At 35.4% G+C, this 19,717-nt stretch overlaps 2 protein-coding genes and 1 non-coding gene across 3 annotated transcripts; 1 reads left to right on the top strand and 2 right to left on the bottom strand.

Annotated features, from left to right (window-relative positions):
• Positions 1 to 633: 633 nt before the first annotated feature.
• On the bottom strand, positions 634 to 15,111 carry LOC132556501 (histone-lysine N-trimethyltransferase SMYD5-like). Its single transcript, XM_060220908.1, has 12 exons — positions 15,058 to 15,111; positions 13,507 to 13,755; positions 13,029 to 13,150; positions 12,589 to 12,658; positions 12,310 to 12,405; positions 11,923 to 11,985; positions 11,115 to 11,185; positions 10,716 to 10,822; positions 9,908 to 9,964; positions 5,487 to 5,581; positions 4,835 to 4,905; positions 634 to 4,087 (listed from the first exon to the last, which is right to left on the bottom strand). The coding sequence occupies exons 1-12, from the start codon at positions 15,109 to 15,111 to the stop codon at positions 3,973 to 3,975; spliced, it is 1,170 nt and encodes a 389-aa protein (XP_060076891.1). The 3' UTR covers positions 634 to 3,972.
• Positions 14,442 to 14,513, bottom strand: Trnad-auc (transfer RNA aspartic acid (anticodon AUC)). Its single transcript has one exon. It is a non-coding gene; the product is annotated as a tRNA-Asp (tRNA).
• Positions 15,112 to 15,296: 185 nt separating the features above from the next.
• On the top strand, positions 15,297 to 18,885 carry LOC132556512 (E3 ubiquitin-protein ligase TM129-like). The gene is made up of 4 exons (XM_060220922.1): positions 15,297 to 15,574; positions 16,014 to 16,488; positions 16,919 to 17,078; positions 17,940 to 18,885. The coding sequence occupies exons 1-4, from the start codon at positions 15,364 to 15,366 to the stop codon at positions 18,192 to 18,194; spliced, it is 1,101 nt and encodes a 366-aa protein (XP_060076905.1). The 5' UTR covers positions 15,297 to 15,363; the 3' UTR covers positions 18,195 to 18,885.
• The last annotated feature ends 832 nt before the right edge of the window (positions 18,886 to 19,717 follow it).

Below are 19,717 nucleotides of genomic sequence, written 5' to 3'. Positions count from 1 at the left end.
CCAGAATATAGTATGATTATCTCCAAGCAATGAACATTTCATTGATGTTTAGATGAAAGATGTTAGATTTATATATAAAATTGATATATAAGTTAGCATAATCGTGTCTAAAGGCGGTACAGAAAAGAATCTCAGTAAGGACATGTTTCTAGTTAAGGAGTAGTCTACACACATGACTTATATTATTATTTTATAGCTGATAATAATTAACTTTCCTATATTGGTTACTCTGATATTAACATACATTGTATTTTGTAATAAGATATTGAAAATTGATTGTCTTGTTTTTGTTATATCTTCTCTCACCTGATATTAGGAGGTCACAGGAATCAATGTAAAGAAACATAAATTTGTACTGTGATTTCACATCTATGGCCAGATTTGACTGCAGATAACCCTCCTCAAGACTGACCAACAGTTGGGAGGGGATTAATTATGAACACCAACCATGTTCCCACGAAACTCAACAAAGTTGGGAACATTGCAGGCTTAATTTGGAAGAAAGGGCCCAATTGTTGTCAACAATGGTACTTTGTGTCAGTTTTAGACAAAACCTGCTGTTATGTTACTGTTGATATGTAAATCTGTTGCTGAAGCTTCCAATAAAATACAAAAAAAAAAAAACTAAACTGACTTATTCTTAAAAATTTATTGATGATAAATATCTGCAGAACTGGAGTCATCAACATTTATGGGACAACTCACTGTAATAGGATGTCACTATAATACTTAATTAATGCCCCATATACTCATACTTGAATGACCACTTCATTTTTCTACTCGTAAATATTTATGGTATTGCGACAATACAATGTAATATTCTGTATTATATGACAAAGTCATTTTTCCTGTCACACAAACAACTGGAATCATTTTTCTTCTTGTACTATGGAAATGTTCTGTATTATGACAAACACCACAAGTCATAGTAACAGTTCATAACAATGACCAAATGTAACATCATAGCAATATAGGGAGCTGGTGCTCACAGTCATAAGTACGTAGACAAAATTTCCTCAGGTGCCTTTTCCATACCCACCAGTACTGATTGTTTAGACTAATCATAACATAACTGTTACAAAGGATTCTATTACACTTAGATTATCACTTAGTAAAACCATCTTATTTTACCATGACTTTGGTAAGTAATGAAAAATGAAGTCAAGAAAACAATGTTGTACATGAAACATTTTCCGTGTGAGTAGCGACCAAAATGTTTCGCAAAATTTGGCAAAATTCTAGGAGACCATTAAAAACAACCAAATAAAAGTAGAAATTGAGTAATGACCCATACTACTGAAAAAACTGGCACCACTCTAATGATTTTATAAAAAAGCATGATCTACACTTCAAACTTTTTCATATCAGTGGGCAAATTCAAATTGATGTGTATTCATGGAGCTATTTACAAGAAAAGTTACTTCACCTCGATTTGAAGTTATAAAATAAAGCAAATCTTACAATTATTATCTATATGGTGGGCTTAGTAAAAGAATTCATGCAAAGCAAAAACGTTTTCAAAGAAAGCTGTAAAAAAACCCTAAATGATACTGAAGTATTTATTTGATACAATATAACAATGTACCAATTTATAACATGGTATAATTATCACACATAAACACTGATAAACATCTTATGTTTGATACATTTCTATTTCAAATCTGTAATAAAGACCAATTATTGACTGTACTGTCACTGTCCTAATTCTAACTTAACAATCGTACCTGAATTACATTCTAGGGGGGCAGTGGCAGAGTGGTCAAGGTGTCTGACCATCTTTATCTCTAGCCCTCCACCTCTGGGTTGCAGGTTCAAGGCCTACATGGGGCCATTGCCAGGTACATGTCAGTGGTTTTTCTCCAGAAACTCTGGCGTTCCTCCACCACCAAACCTGGAACGTCTTTAAATGACCTTGGATGTTAATAGGAGATAAAGCAACAATAAACTCGGAGACAAATGTTGAAATACATTATATACAATTCTACCTTATACCCATATACATTGTAGTTAGGATGAACACATGTATAAGAACATACCCTTTGACCTCTCATAGTAACAACAATATAGAAAATTCACATAATATTAAAGAATTTTCATTTCATATCACGTTTTATGAAGTGAGTCTTTGAAAGTCTTATTTTTACCTTAATTGGCAAGCAAAAATAAAATTTCGAAATGAGTTTAATAAAATGAAATGGAATGAAAAAACATTTCAGATACATTTTATCACAGAACTCAGAAAAGTTGACAGGTTTCAAAGTAAAAGTGTGGGGGACAAAATAAAGGACGAGGCAGCCATCTTGTTGCATCATATTCAATTCATTACGTAATTTCATTGTCAATATCACAATATCATGAATCACTATCAATTTCGTACTGGTGCAGCCAATGAAAAATGATTCAGGGTATATTACACTTGTAACATACATGCAAAAATATATCGGCAAATTCACTAGATAACTGGCCAATTACATGATAAAAAGTATATTAAAATGGTGCATACTAGTGAAGCATACAGTATACATATGTTACAGCTTGGATAGAATGAACTTACATGAAAGGCCACTATAAGCAGTGAGCTTATAGATGATACACAACTATGTATCACAGCTGAAAAAATGTACAAAGAAAATCAAACTCTCCAAACACTTGTGGAACAAATATTACAGGGCAATTTCAGCTATTGTGATCTCCCAAACAGTTTCACTGCTTTGATATAAGTTGTTCTTTATGATATACAGACTGAATCTGTGACCTTACTTTTTGATTCCCAGCCAGTCTTGACAAATTTCTTTCTTAACATTATCTGGTCCATCAGGATTAATACCATAAATCTGAAACCGGACAAACTGGTTCGTTCCCATAAATAAAACGGCCTGGGTCACACAAGGACAGGATCAATACCAAAGACTATGCTAAAGCTACCATGTTTAAGAGAACAGACTTTAATTGAGATGTAACTATCAAGACAGAAAAATATCAATGAAAAATAGTCTGATGGTGCAGTGGTAATGCACTCGCCTTTACCCACCCAACCACCTAACTCTTCCCACAGAAAGACCTGCCAAATGCTTCCATTGAGCCTAACATGCATGAAAAATATTATTTAATTTGACTTTACAATTGTTTTAAGATAATAAAGCTTGTAGTTTTATTGCCAGGATACACCCTTAACTATACATCAAAATTTATTGCCAGTATACACCTTTAACATTCCATGGAGACCTAGTGCCAATATACACCCTAAATTTTCCATAGCGATCTCTTGCCAGCATTCATCATCAACTTTACATGGAGAATTATTCCCTGTAAACACCCTTAACTTTAGATGGAAAGCTATTTCAAACATACACCCTTGACTTTCACTGGAGAGTTATTGGCAGCATACACCCTTAATTTAACTCTGAAGTTAACCACAGAGACTGCAAGGATGAGCCAGACTGACAATGTTTTACTACAATGATTCTGACACGCATTATTCTGTTGCATGTCCTAAATGCAAATTTCTGAACGATCCAAATATTCTTTCTGTCAGATGATATCACTGTAGTTATTGTTCAAATCATCACTGGTCCTGTTGATGAACACATGAAAAAGGGAGATAAAAAAGATAAAGAATAAAGATCTCTTCTGTTCTTTTGATGCCGTTGGTGTCATAACAGTCTCCCCATCTCCATGCATCACAGATGCAGCCATACTTCTATCAATGCAATGCCCCTTTGTCAGGTTACCATTGGAGAAGTTTCAAAACTGGCTCTTTTGGCCTAGTTTATCAGAATCACATTTACAGACTATGTGTCCAACATCCAACTTGTCACCCTAGACTGCTATATTGGCCCAAGACTTGACAGGTGATGTGTTTAACATCCCATTTGTTGCCCTCAATTGTTCTTCTGGCTCTAGAACCTAACAGGCTCACACTGATGAACAATGAGTCTCACACTCTGTTAAACTCCTGCTTTCAGTTAACATCTACTCAGTCATCCCCTCATCCTCTTCATCATATTCCTCCTCCTCTGACGTAACATCTTCATCATCTGCCTCTGCTGCACATCTTGTACATCCACAGTGGAACAGGTAATTTTCTCTATTAATACAAAACATAATAATCATGCTCTCACTATGGTTATTTTTCATATGATGTAAATGTCTTAAAACACAACCAGTAAAAGATTGGAGTGTGACGTTTCAATGACTACATGGTCACCTTCATCAGACAAATGACCAGTGTGGAGCATACTAGCACTAACGTATGTAGTGTAAGGAAAGATGGTAAGGAATCATCTCATACATAACATAGGTCAGTGCTTGTACACTCCAAACTGGTCTGATGATGGTGACCATGTAATCATTGAAACATCACACGCCAATCTTCTACTGGTTGTGTTATAAGAACTTCTATTTTAACCTGAAGAAAATGTTCCAAAATATCATTATGATGCATTTTTCAGGTAAAGAAATTTCTGCATGAACGAACAAATATTCCCATTAATCTAAAGAAAAAATTTCATAACTGACCATGGACATACGTCCTTCAATCTTAGCTTTAAACTGGTCTCAAATGATTAAAAGGAGGAATGCTTTCGTGAATACAATATACATGTGATTGAAATTTAGGAATACGTGAAGGGAAAATTCATATATAAATCAATATGAAAGATAGCTGAAGTGACAGATGTTAATTTTTTTAAGTATTTTCTTAACTAAGGCAAACATTTGCATTGAAATACTTAAACATCTTTCACAATTGTAATAATCATTGCAATGACTAGACTGATATTCAAACAACAGGTAAGTTACAACCAATCTGGCAATTTATCATTAGATGACCTACCTGAGAATTTTCTGACGACTGTGTCTGCTACGACCAATGTTACACTCATTGAGGTAACTTATACAGATTTCCTTTAAAAACAACATAACCAATATATTAGAAGATAAAAACAACAACAATTAGTAATACAAATTCAAACACAACATATCAAAGGAATGATTTCTATAATAATAATATTCAAAATATGTCTTAATCTCTACATATTAAATGGATTTTTAAAATCACTACGAAAGAAAGAAAATGCTTGTGCAGTAATGGAAAACTTAAATACAAGCTGTACACTAATGACATGTAATGATATGTTATCTGAAAATAGATGTTATGCTATGAAAGGTAAGTTTTTATGAAAAATACAATCTTTATAGATTGTTTAATAAAAGAACAATTATTTGTAGATTTACCAGATTATCATCTATCATCTGTTGTAAACTAAGAACTTAACATTTTTATCTTGATTAATTTTATAAAATAGGAGATACTAGACGCCTTTATGACCTCATTACTTATGATAACATTAAAATCAACATTATCTGTTCATTTAAACTTAAAACAGTAAACCATTGAATAAATGAGCAAACACATGTAATATTTTCCAATGTAATGAATATTTCTACTGATATAACTGAAATTTAATGATGATAATGGTACAAACCTCTTCTGTCTGTATGTCCTCAGTTGCTACTAATGCCAGGCAGTGATTGTTATGTGGAAAGGTAATCTCAGCATTGGGCAGACAGCTGTGGTTGCCTTGGAAACCAATATAAAAGATGTTCATAGCATACCAATGTAAAACAGATGTGGTTACCTTGGTTACCAAAGTAAATAGGAAGCTCAGTCACCTCAGAAACCATGAAGAGCGACATTTACAGAATACAAATTTAAACAGACAGATGTGCATGGTCACTTTGAAAACCAATCACTAATTAAACAGCTATGGTTACCTTGAAATCCTGTCACTAATGTTGTTTATAGAATACCCAATGTAAATTAAACAGCTGCACAATTTCCTTGGAAACCAATCTATAGCAGACTTTTAGGATACCTATGTATAATGTATTTCAATATTTAGACTGATTATCATTCCATCTGACTTAGTAATACTAGTAAACCCACAATATCAACAAACACAACGATAAACAAGATATATAAGTGAATTCAGTTGAGACTTGTACAATACAATATTGCAGCAGTAGCAGAATTAGCATCAGAGACCCTTTTATATTACCTGGAATATTGAAATTGTTAAGTAAATGATTAAGCATTGAACTGTCAAGCCATGGCAGTCATGGCTGCTATAGATGACAAAACTTTGTAGGCAAACATCTTACTGCCATATATGATATGTTTGCCTCCAAAACTCTTTCATTTATAATGACCAGAAATGTCAAGACATGACGACAGTTCAATGCTCATTCTCAATATATACTCAAGAGATAAAGAAACGCAGGGAAAACTTTGGAGATGATTCTAGGCAAGATGTCGAGTACAATCAGAAAGAATGAAGATTAAAACATACAGAACAAACTGTAAAATCAATTATATGTATCTGGGAAGTGATTTAGGAGTAACTGAAGGGAATTGAAAGAGAACTCTGTGATCTGAAATTGAAATGGACTGATTGTGGGAGTTGGCTAGTCAATACCAGGTATGTCCCCCATTCGTTCTCTCCACAGCCTTGGTTATCCTAGGCATGGAGTTATTCTCCTCACTGAGATGTTGGCCCATTCTTCCAAGAGGCCTCTCTCAGTTGGGCAAGAATAACAGGGGAAGGCTGGTGTTGTCGAATCTGTCTAGTCCCACATGTGCTCAATAAGGAAATGAGACGGGGCTGTATGGCAGTCAGTCCAGTGGGTGGATTTTGTTGTTAATGAGAAAGTCACAACAGATCCTCCCTACATGGGCCAAGCATTATCCTGCTGGAATGTGAGGTTGTTTTGCTGCAATAATGGGACAACATGGTGTCGGAGTATCTCATCTCTATACCTAAGACAGTTAAATTACCCACTACCACACCCAGTGGTGATTTCACTCTATGAAAGATTCCTCCCAAAACCATGACTGATCCACCCCAAACCTATCTGACTCTACTATGCAACAGTCAAAGAAGCGTTGGTTTACACGATGTCAAAGGTCTGCTAAAAATGGAATGAACCGGGATTTATAAGTAAACAAGACCTGCTGGACTATTAAAAGTTAATATGTAAGATTAAATCATTAAAAATTGTGCTAGACATATGTCAGGTATTTCATCATAATGTATCTGCCTTTGTTAATTTATTACTGACATCTACTGTGAACAATTATGTATTGGCCAGTGGCCAGAGGTATTCTGTCATTGCTGATCTACTACACATGTTCATGTATTAATTTGTTCCCTTATTGTATAAGTCATTACCTGAAGCCTATCTAAGCAGTTTGTATGAAGGTCAGTGTAACCTTAACTATTGCGATTTATGTGTGTAAGACCATGTCCATAACTCAAATATTACTCAATCCTAGGTTACCTGTTAGCTAATGTGTAATAGTACTTAATAAGTTTATTAACATGGCTAGTATAAATACGACCACTTTTCTAGCCATTTTGTGCGGTTCCTGAAGGCATGTGAGTGTTCCATCTCTCCATAGCCTACATCTCAATAAACCTTCAACACTCAAACAGCATTTGGACTTCTTCATCTCCACTCATCACCACACAAGAACAAAGTATCGTTTTACTGCCTCCACTGCCTCAATGGGAATGCTCTGGGGGCATGTGCCACCACCCAAGCCATACAACGCGGGCGACGTGCAGGGGTAAAGGGCAAACCTACAAATGGATGACATCCCTGCAGACCAATTTCCTACAACTTTCCTTACGGTTTTTGCATGGATAGGACGGTTATGAGAACCTATGGTATGAAGGGCATATTCAGTGGGAATAAAGTGCTGATTGCGCAAATGTGTGACATGAATAAACCTGTCCTGATGTTGTGCCGTCACGCCCAGACCTAGGTCTGTAAGAAACTTGCCCAGTTTCCCTTAGATGTCTAGCAAAGCGTTCCTTAGTGCAAATATGGACACCAAAGTGTCTGGCAACCTGTATTTGCTTTTGACCTTGCATTATCACTGCAATGGCCTGACCCCTCGTAACTTCCGTCAACCGTGCCATTGTTTAATGCTATCAGAAATTAATCAAAATATCAGAAAATGATATGTCTCTATACAGACTACCTAATGGTATAACAAGCAGTGTAACTCAATGTCACAACGCTGCTGTGCACAAGATTTTCCCATTTCGTGCTTTCACGGAAGACATCATCATGCAATACAATAATGCACCATTCGATACAGGACCATGTACACTGTAACCTAGACAGTTGCTTGACCGATTTTCATTGAACAACGCCTTGGCAGGATATTGCACATAATGTCACCCTGCGTTCTTTATCCCTTTAGTATATGTTGTTGTCATCTGATGATTTTCATTTGATTTAAACGAAGATAAATGATTAATATTTATAATGCAATTCAGCTGGAATATCCATTTTGACATTGAACAGCAATCGTTTCTATGCCCACAATAATGATGTCACAATGAGCATGCATTAAATTGCATTTAAAGTCTCTCAAATCTAAGATATCTTTGGTTAGTTTACATTATGGCATTGTCATGCAGGTGTAAAATATCATTGCATAGTGTAATTCAGATCAGGATGGTATGAATAAAAAAATCTCACCATGTTTGAACTTTCAACAAATGAGAGCTTCACAGGAAAATGTGGCCACAAATGAGAACTTCACAGGAAAACATGGCCACTTACAATGGAATTCTGCCTTATTGAGATATGTATATTCTTACCTCACCAGTAGTGATTCTTTCTATCATGAAAGATCTAATTAATAAATGAAAATGAAAATAACTAAATCACAAAATTTGGTTTGGGTACCAAGGTATTTACACGCAAAAAGGTTCTAATAATGATTGACCAAGCCATCCAAAACACGTCAACCATTAAAATCTACCAAGTCACTGAATCCCTGGTGTTGATGCTCCAACCTTTATCTACTTGCTAAAAATTTAGTTCATACTTACATGCACTTTGTAATCTGTATAGTCCAGATCCTTCGCAGTTCAGAAACGTCCCAGATACTGAAACAGTTCATACTTACATGCACTTTGTAACCTGTATAATCCAGATCCTTCGCAGTTCAGAAACGTCCCAGATACTGAAACAGTTCATACTTACATGCACTTTGTAACCTGTATAGTCCAGATCCTTCGCAGTTCAGAAACGTCCCAGATACTGAAACAGTTCATACTTACATGCACTTTGTAACCTGTATAGTCCAGATCCTTCGCAGTTCAGAAACGTCCCAGATACTGAAACAGTTCATACTTACATGCACTTTGTAACCTGTATAGTCCAGATCCTTCGCAGTTCAGAAACGTCCCAGATACTGAAACAGTTCATACTTACATGCACTTTGTAACCTGTATAGTCCAGATCCTTCGCAGTTCAGAAACGTCCCAGATACTGAAACAGTTCATACTTACATGCACTTTGTAACCTGTATAGTCCAGATCCTTCGCAGTTCAGAAACGTCCCAGATACTGAAACAGTTCATACTTACATGCACTTTGTAACCTGTATAGTCCAGATCCTTTGCAGTTCAGAAACGTCCCAGATACTGAAACAGTTCATACTTACATGCACTTTGTAACCTGTATAGTCCAGATCCTTCGCAGTTCAGAAACGTCCCAGATACTGAAACAGTTCATACTTACATGCACTTTGTAACCTGTATAGTCCAGATCCTTCGCAGTTCAGAAACGTCCCAGATACTGAAACAGTTCATACTTACATGCACTTTGTAACCTGTATAGTCCAGATCCTTCGCAGTTCAGAAACGTCCCAGATACTGAAACAGTTCATACTTACATGCACTTTGTAACCTGTATAGTCCAGATCCTTCGCAGTTCAGAAACGTCCCAGATACTGAAACAGTTCATACTTACATGCACTTTGTAACCTGTATAATCCAGATCCTTCGCAGTTCAGAAACGTCCCAGATACTGAAACAGTTCATACTTACATGCACTTTGTAATCTGTATAATCCAGATCCTTCACAGTTCAGAAACGTCCCAGATACTGAAACAGTTCATGACTACATCAGTCATTTCGACAAGTTGCAAACAAAGGCAACAATTTTCTTCTAAAACCTGAATCTAAAAGTCACTTTCTTTCTTTCTTTGGTAAATATTTTCCAGTGCAATAATTAGACTTCTGTCACTTACTTCAACACTTCAATATCATTTCAGTAGGCATCTAAATTTCACTAGAAGTATACTTCATTTACTTATTATAAAACAAATTACATTCTTTACAATAAATCAATCTCTTGTAAAGTTGTCAGTATAGGTCATTGTACTAGTCTCAACTAGTGATCATTCTCTTTAGTCATGTGGTAGAATTTCTGGCTAAAAAGAGTGAAAGGTCAAATCCAAGCGCAGAAGGACATTTTGTCAATACTCCTTCTCATTACATATTTGATGGTTATGACCACTCCAAAGGTAGAAACTGTAAGATAATTCTTTGGAAATATAGAACCTGGTCTGTGGTTGTCTTTGGTGGTAAATACTTGAAAAAGGAGGAGTAGTGTAGAGTCACCTTTCTTGTCTCAAACTAGTGGGAATTTCCAAAGATAATAAGAGCAAATACAACTTCAAGACTGACATATTTTCTGCAATATCTACAAAAAATTATCATGTGATAAAAAAGACTGCATTATCTTCCATTCATCTGAAATTTATTTACCATCACAAGTAGCACAAACAAACAAGAATTCTTAAAATGATCTATATCTTACATGTAATGGAAACTGATGAATATCACTACAAACCTCGGTCAAGATCCTCATACATCTGGTCTATTAAGCCATCAAGTCTCTGTTTATCCTCATCAGATAACTGCAGTTTCTCACAGTTTTTTACCCATACACTTATTGCACTGTAAGTAATATAAGAAAAATAGCACTATTATTCCTGGTACGGAATGTTTATCTGAGTAATACCAAACAAGAAAAAAATATTGAAAAACTAACAATAAATTATAAACAGTAATTTTTTTTTTTAATTTACAAAAATTACTTCACACATTTCATCTATTGGAAATAAAGTAAAGATAGAACCAAGTCTTGTACAAAGCAGAAGGATATATGGGATTTACTAAACAAATTAAGTCATATCTCTGATACAGACAGTGAATGGTGGTAACTGTCTAGAGAGACATACTGGTTTACCTGGAACCTATTCCTTGACCATTCATTCCAATGAGGGCAAACAGAGAACGAAACCCTTCAGGAGTGTACCACTGTAATAAATAAGTTTTTTTTCAGTCTACTGGCAAACTATTACCAAACTAAATTTCACACTTGATTTTTTCACAATTTATTTATTTAATGTATTGTTTACTTAATATCATAGAACTGTATAAATATTCCAATCCCCTAATGTTATCTTATTGCTCGAAGATATGCTTGTTAAAATGTCAAAATTTACAATATGTTTTAAAGACAAATGTACAGTAATAAGGACAAAGACACACTAGATATTTAATCACAAACATTATTTGAAATTACATATACATTGTACAGATAAAATGATATTACAAAATCCTTCTACCGTCTTTATTGAAATAAAATAAAAAGTAACACTGTCCATCAATGAATACACCAGAATATCCATCCTAGATACTCCAGGTGTTACAATCACATTCAATTTCTGCAACCCTGGAACATGTCATGACAAAATTGAGGGTTCCATGTGAGACACCTTGTGGACAAGACAAAAAGACTATCTTGATCCTTTGATGTACATCAAACCAACCTTGAGGTCGATAACAGTATATTGTAATGGCTTTGAAGTTGGACATCACTCCTTCGTACTCTTAAACAGGAGCATATCAGCCTGTGATTGGTCAGTTTTTTTCTCCTGAAACCAATCATATTACTTCACTTGTGCCTTCTGTCTTGCCATGACATGTTCTATTGGTGCAGAGAGTGAAAGTGATGGTTACACCTGGAGTATCAAGAGTGCAGAACATCGTACCTGCTGGATAGTTTCTTCAAACAGACACTCGGTTACCATCTGTCTAAGCAGTTCTAGTGGTTGCTGGTAAGAAAAACAAATATATGTAGTTCTATTCTTTGTTAAGCACTGCAGCATCTGAAAACTTGTTCAGTCTTTTCTTTTTATTTCTTTTTATCTTAGTTGTGAATGGAACTGTTGAAATAACAATCGTGAAAATTGTTACACAAAATTAAAACATTCTGAGCATGTTTCCAAGCTTGTATGCCTAATTACACAAATTAAGTGTAATTTGATCTGAATTTTTTTGACAAAAAAGTATAAAAGATGGCATAATGTTTCGATCAAATGTTTAATCATGTTTTGTAACATTTTTCCTTTTTGAAATCAAATATACCACAATCTCACCTTGAAGTCTTCCCCAAGCAGCTTATGTGCTATCTCTTCTTCCTTGTTTACAGGTAGGTTCACAAACTGAGAAAACTTGGATATCCCATCATCACTCTAAAATTTACATTGGAAAAATATGAAGTGAATAAGAAATTATAAGTAATAAGCAACATATTACCGATAAGATGAGATGCAACATACCATCTGTTCAATCATTCATTTTGGAATACAAGCATTGTTATTTGAAAGTCTTCACTAACAAATGGATATTAAGCTATCAATAAAAAGTTTTCTCACCTGCTTGACAATGGCTATCATTTTAGCCAACAGCATGATGCTAGATGTCTCTGGAGGAAAGTGTATATTTCTGGAAAAAGGTTGATCAGATAGTCATACATACAAAATCCAGTACATCTAAAAGAACAATATAGCATGAAATAAACTAAAGCTGTGGTCCTAATTGAAAAAAGGGTAGGGGGGGGAGGGGTGGGGGTGGGGGGGGGGGGAAATTGATTCTCAAAAGTTGTCCTTGGATATCATGAAAAATCAGGTGTTATTCAACATAATGGCTTCAAACACCAAGAATTTTATGATGAGAAATATGATATACTGCTTTAATACCTATAACTGATGCAGTTATACACTTATCACCAACACAAAATGTTAATGTACACAAGTTTGTTTCTCATTAGTTAGATTACTGATTCTGGTGATGTGAGCATTTGACCTTGACATACCTCCATGTCTCTCCAAGTTGTGCAAGAGGGTGGTGTCCATCATGTCTTGATGGCCCCATACATAATGTCCTGTGATATTCTGTCCATGCCGCAGTACGACATCCATCACAGCAGTAAACCACCTGGATAAATGTTAAAGAAGGTTAGACACATACACAGCTCTCATAGAACACAACCAGTGCAGTGTTTTATCTTAACAACTTCAAAATTTTGATATGAACATGCAAGTATTATTTACATGTATTTCAAATAATATCTTTTGATTGATTTGTGCATCTGAAAAAACTGTTTCACCTGATCACAGTGAATTTAAATGTACATACCTATATGTTATTGAGGTAGCTCATGATAGCTCTTCACCTCAATCAGAAGCATATACCTTATGTTGTTAGCAGAAATACACATTGTAAAAGTAGGTGGACTTCTAACTGAGCAATTTGATAACAGTATATAGGGGTTAGAATTTTCAATGACTTGCCTGGCATTGTGGACACATGACATACTGGGCTGGCTGAGCTTCACAACACTCAGGGAATGGCAGGGATAGACTTGGGTTTTCTGTCAATCGCTGACACTGTGTTTCAGCTGTTTCTAAAGATTTCAGACAGTATTCACATGCTGTATAGTTGTAAAATTCATTCCACAGAAACTGAGAGGATACAATGGGCCTTTCTTCAAATAGTACATCCCCTTTCTTGAAATCTTTAGTGGCAAATAGGCCTTTTCCCTGTTAAAAACAATTGCAAAATGAATGAAAATACACTAATACAATCACTGAATTATTCATAACTGATATCAGTCAAAACTGTTTCATTTTTGGTACTTTTTGATGCTGTATGAAATACAAAAAAAAATTAATGCCCTAAAATGGCATCCTCTACCCCGATGTAAATCATACTATCACTTGTTTAATAAGCTATATAGCTAATGGAAGAGAACAACAATCTGGTAATAAGAAATATATGCTTCACACTTTACTTATTGTTATTTATTATTCATAGCTGTGATTTTGTGCTAGTGTATAAAGTTATTATACATGTAGCAAAAGCTGGAGTCATTAAGATAATGCCCAAATTAGTTGATGCCATCACACTGAAATAGTGTCACAGGTCACACAAAGTAGAAGTATATATGTAGAAGAACAGGAAAAATACACATTCCTGTCTAGTGCCGGGTTTCCGGCGTGATAAGCCAGTGCTCTACCAACTGAGCCAAAGAAGCATGCTCCGTCAGCTGACAAAGACCGTATTTAACACTATGTACAAGCCACACCGACCTGCTCCTTTTACACTACTCCCCCCTTTTACTTGAGCTTTCTCCTAAATCTCAACCCGAGACTCTTCAACCACCACCGTGGGTTTTGTAGTTGGGCGCCAATGAAGAAGAACAGGGAAAATACACATTCCTGTCGAGTGCCCCGACCAGGAATCGAACCCGGGTCTCCGGCATGATAAGCCAGTGCTCTACCAACTGAGCCAAAGAAGCATGCTCCGTCAGCTGAGTGACAGAGACCGTATTTAACACTATGTACAAGCCACACTGACCCGCTCCTTTTACATATAAACACTCTAGCAGTTCAGGTGTACGACATTTGTTTTGGTCACTTTAAAGCCAGGTTCATGATTTTTACTGAACAGCAGAGTATTAGGATGGGCTTAATTATTAACACGCTAGATTTTGTGAAGTTCAATTTTAATGGGCAGCTTTAATCATGATCAACAAAATTTATAAACACTATATCAAGAACCAGTAATACAGAATAACTCCAGTTCTGTTTTTATTAAAAAACAAACGAAATGGCGAACCTTTGTAAAGCCATTTTGCATAGTGTAAAACTGAACTGATCAGGTATTTTGTATTTATCCATTACTACAGCTACATTGATACGTATATAGATCTCGTTCATCTCAATATAAAACAGTCTCACTTGTTAAGAGACACGCCTACTGCTGATTGTATTGTCATTCGATATTATTGTAAATCATTACATATCTTTTGCTTTATCGAGGTATCAAGAGTAACCACATACCTTACTTAAGTCAATTTGCCGAATTTCCACGTTGCTTGTCATGAAGGCTGCCATTTTGTAATTTGGAACCCTACTTTCGGTTTTCCTAATACTTGATGTAAAAACTAGAAAGAATCGAACGACACGAAAGCTAAGTTACTAAAACGTTTCCTTAAAGGGTTGATTTACATTTCGCCATAAGCATTCACAGGAAGCGTCAAAACGAAAAATAATAACACGAAAGCAATGTCGAGTCATTATAAATTTCCTAAGGGATAGAAAAACAGCCGATTAATCGTGATTGAAACGATCGTCACAAGGAAAAATATGGCACAGGCGACACTTGACGTCCTCTTCACAATTTTTTACGCATTTTTCTCATTCTGTTTGATGTCTCCGCCAACAGAATTTGTGTCTGCAGGGATCACCATCCAGAATATGCTCTCAAATTACCTCGGTAGCGAGGACATGCATTTTATGTATTATCATATTAAACGTACCACGGTAACAGTCGTGATCCACTCATTTTTCCCTTTAGGTAAGACTTTTGGAATTTCTATTTGCTTCATCTTGACATAATAAATGATTGATTGATTGACAGGTTTTCCGTTTCCGTGACTCCTACCGTGTCCGAGTATCGTCTCATCGACTAATATCAATGTTCTGGCGACGTGAGGGGATGACCAGCATCCCCCTCAGTGGGATGGAACCGTCTGAAGCGGTGAACGTTTGATTATGCTTGTCTTAGCAGACGGCTCCGGGATCCAGGGACCAATGGCTATCGCAGTTTGGTTTATGTGAAAACCAAAAATGCTAAATACTTTCAGTGATTTCTTGACATTCTTTACTAATTTTTATTAAATTACTGTAGGCAAATATTAATTATCAGTACTAATGTCATGTTAGATAAACAAGTTTTACTATGAAAGCATATTCATGGAACAGTTCTGTTTAATACATGCACTTGTTACTTGCAGGCTACTATATCGGTTCTGGATTGTTTTCCCCTGAAAAAGACTTATTTAACATTTGGAGGTTATCATATTTTTGGAGGACATATTTAGCTGTCAGTGTTGCCATTATTCTGCTGGCATTGCTCATGGCTTTTTACTGGTCAAGGCAGAAATGGAATAATCACCCGATATCAAAACAGCTAGGGTACCTACAGGGGAATGGTGAATCATGGAGAACAGTAGCAGCATCAATAAATATTGAGTTTCGTCGTTTTGATAAATTTACCACAGGACCCCATGGTCAGCGAGTTATTGTTACAGATTCTTGGGTGATTAAAACAGGGGCTTATTCCCTTAATATTGCTCATCAAAATGACATCCACCTGACACTGTGTAATTCTGAAGAACATTCACTTTCATATGAAAACATGTCAAGTGTGCAGTATATAAATTTTTCAGTGTCAAGTGTGAATCCAAAAATAAAACGTTTTACCATTAGGTAAGTATGTTTGACTCCTGTTTCCACAGGTTGGTAATTATAAATTGCACTGCTGCCTCTATTAATTCCAGTTATATCTATTGAAACATTTTTTTACAAGTGATCAATTACAGTTATACTTGTTCAAATTCATTATAAAACCCCAATGTAGTTATAATTACCTGAATTCACATATATCATATACCTACTTCAAACCAAGTTGTCTTCATTAAATGTTAATTCTTATTTGACTATGGACTCTTCATAAAGAATGATTTCCTGAAAGTTTTTTCTAACCAAGTTAATATCTCATTGCTGTGTCAGATTCTTCTACTTTTTTGTTCAGAGTTTTCATGCATAATGAACATTATTTTACCACCAACATTGTACACTGCTACTTGTCATGTAAAAAAATTATGGTTATAATTACGAATTTGATGTGCAATTTCAGGTTAAATTCCATGGAATACCGTGACTTGAAGGACAAGTTACAGGCTCCGGTACGGAATGCAAGAAATGTTGTGATACAACAGTCTTTGAGTGACAAGTTCTTGGATGCATTTAAAGATCAGATCAAAGAAAATGTGGATTTCCGTCCACCTCCTAGTTTGGTAAGGCAGTGTCAGCCATAGAATAAGTGTTCTGTTGTTTATTTAATTTGATAATTTGTCATTTTACCCTAATTGATCAGCTGTTTGAGAATTAGTGATAATAGTAATTGATGGTCAATTTTGAACTGATTCCAAACATCACTGATGATTGTATTACTGTACAAGTGTTTTGTTAATGGTTTACAGGTTAACTTAAAGTTTATTGCAAAAAGAATATGTGTAAATTTTTTCATGGACATTATGGAACATATCACAACTTTCTTAAGATATTTTATTTTCACAGTACATGTACTTTTTTAAAGGGGAGTTGGAATTTTGTATATTCTGTCCTTAGAAAATAGTGGAAAACTACTCTGTAGTGGTATCTTACTGTGGACTGAAAACGAAACAAATGGATAAATAAACAGAAACAGACCTGGAAACTGGAAATAAGTTTTTTCATTTTGTTATCTATTATATTTTATTTTCAGGAAAGTCTTTATCAAGTGGCGTAGAAATGTAAAGTAATTAAAAAAACATTGATAAGCATCATACTTCATTCTATCTATTTAAAAGCTCAAAATAGAGACATGATTATTTGTGATGTTTTTAGGAGATAAACACCTGTATTGGACGAACATTGATCTCACATGATTATTTATGTACCGTATTTCACCGCAAATAAGCCCCCTCCCGCAAATAAGCCCCCCCCCACACACCACTTTTTCATCTTTGCCAGGAATAGGGGGGTAGTTTTTAGAAAATAGGGACTTGTATTGGGTGAAAGAAAATCTCAGATTTTTTTTTGTGGGGTTTTCAGGAGATATGGATAACAATATTGGGTGTAAAGTGATCTCAGATGATTGTTTATGGTGTTTTCAGGAAATAGAGACTTGTATTGGATGTATGCAGAAGCAAGCAGATGTAAAACTAGTGAAACTATGTGACAATGCCACTCAAGGAGACTGTGTCCAGTGTTTCTGTCGCCCTATGTGGTGCCTTGAATGCCTCGGCAAGTGGTTTGCAAGTCGACAGGATCAGCAACATCCAGAGACCTGGCTTAGCAGTAAATCACCCTGTCCTACTTGCCGGGCCACTTTCTGTGTCCTTGATGTCTGCAGCATTGTGAAAACATAAAATGGACATTACATGTACATTCCATACTATTTCTGGACATCATTTTGTACACTCTTCAAATAAAAGAAATCAACATAACAAAGATTTTATATATTTAAGCATTAAAATGCTTTCTGTTGGCATTCATTGGTTTATGATTGGAAGCTGGACTAAAGGAAATTCATCTTTACTTAAATTAATTTACTGCTTATATATTAGGCAACTTTTCTTTTTTTTTCTCATTTCTTATTCAATTTAAATTTTCTGCACTTTCCATTCACAGGTAGGAGATGGTAACCTATAATTTCATTACAATTGATATATAGTGTTGGTGGTTTGTAAATATATAACAATAAAGTATAAACTTAACAGAAATATGTGGGACCAAAGAACTTGCTATTATCTGATGCTTTGATTTTTAAGTGAACATGAGTTTTATACTTGAACTTAAAGATTCAAAATTGAAAAGTGTCGTGAAAGAATTATATATACTACCATCAGATGATTTTAGGCTTTATTTAGACATTGAAGAAATCCAAGGTGTTTTACCATATATGAATGTATGTTATGGATGTATGATGTTTCCTCAAGATTTTTATTATTTTCTGACATTACATTTCTAAAGCTGTTACTTAACGTTTGGTCTGATTGTGGCTTCATTTTTTAACGAAAAATAATCAGTATATACATGTACAATTTTTATTGGAATATAAGGCAACTGTTTGATTTCAATAAATTTTTTTTGTAATATTTATGCTATTGTATCTTCTTTAGTGAAATGTTAGACTGCTCTCCTAGCTATCCAGCCCAATTTGAGGGCTTTTTTTTAGCCCACCATCTATTCAAATAGATGGTGGGTTATTCAAATCACCCTGCATCCGTGGTCCGTCCGTCCGTCCGTAAACAATTCTTGTTACCGCTATTTCTGGAAAAGTACTGGATGGATCTTTCTCAAATTTCATATGCAGGTTCCCCTTGGTCCCTAGTTGTGCATTGTACCTTTTTTGAACTGATTCGCATTCAAGATGGCCGACAGGTGGCCATCTTGAATTTTGGAAGTAAAAGTTTGTTACCGCTATTACTGGAAAAGTGCTGGATGGATCTTTCTCAAATTTCATATGCAGTTTCCCCTTGGTCCCTAGTTGTGCATTGTACCTTTTTTGGACTGATTCGAATTCAAGATGGCCGACAGGTGGCCATCTTGGATTTTGGAAGTAAAAGTTTGTTACTGCTATTTCTGAGAAAGTACTAGATGGATCTTCCTCAAATTTCATATGCAGGTTCCCCTTGGTCCCTAGTTGTGCATTGTACCTTTTTTGGACTGATTCGAATTCAAGATGGCCGACAGGTGGCCATCTTGGATTTTGGATGTAAAAGTTTGTTACCGCTATTTCTTGGAAAGTACTGGATGGCTCTTTCTCAAATTTCATATGCAGGTTCCCCTTGGTCCCTAGTTGTGCATTGTACCTTTTTTGGACTGATTCGAATTCAAGATGGCCGACAGGCAGCCATCTTGGATTTTGGAAGTAAAAGTTTGTTACTGC

The sequence above is a fragment of the Ylistrum balloti genome, unplaced genomic scaffold (assembly GCF_031769215.1).
Source record: "Ylistrum balloti isolate Yb309-2 unplaced genomic scaffold, AGI_CSIRO_Ybal_v1 Utg370574, whole genome shotgun sequence".
NCBI lineage: Eukaryota > Metazoa > Mollusca > Bivalvia > Pectinida > Pectinidae > Ylistrum > Ylistrum balloti.
This window is presented reverse-complemented; position numbering and strand designations above follow the sequence as displayed.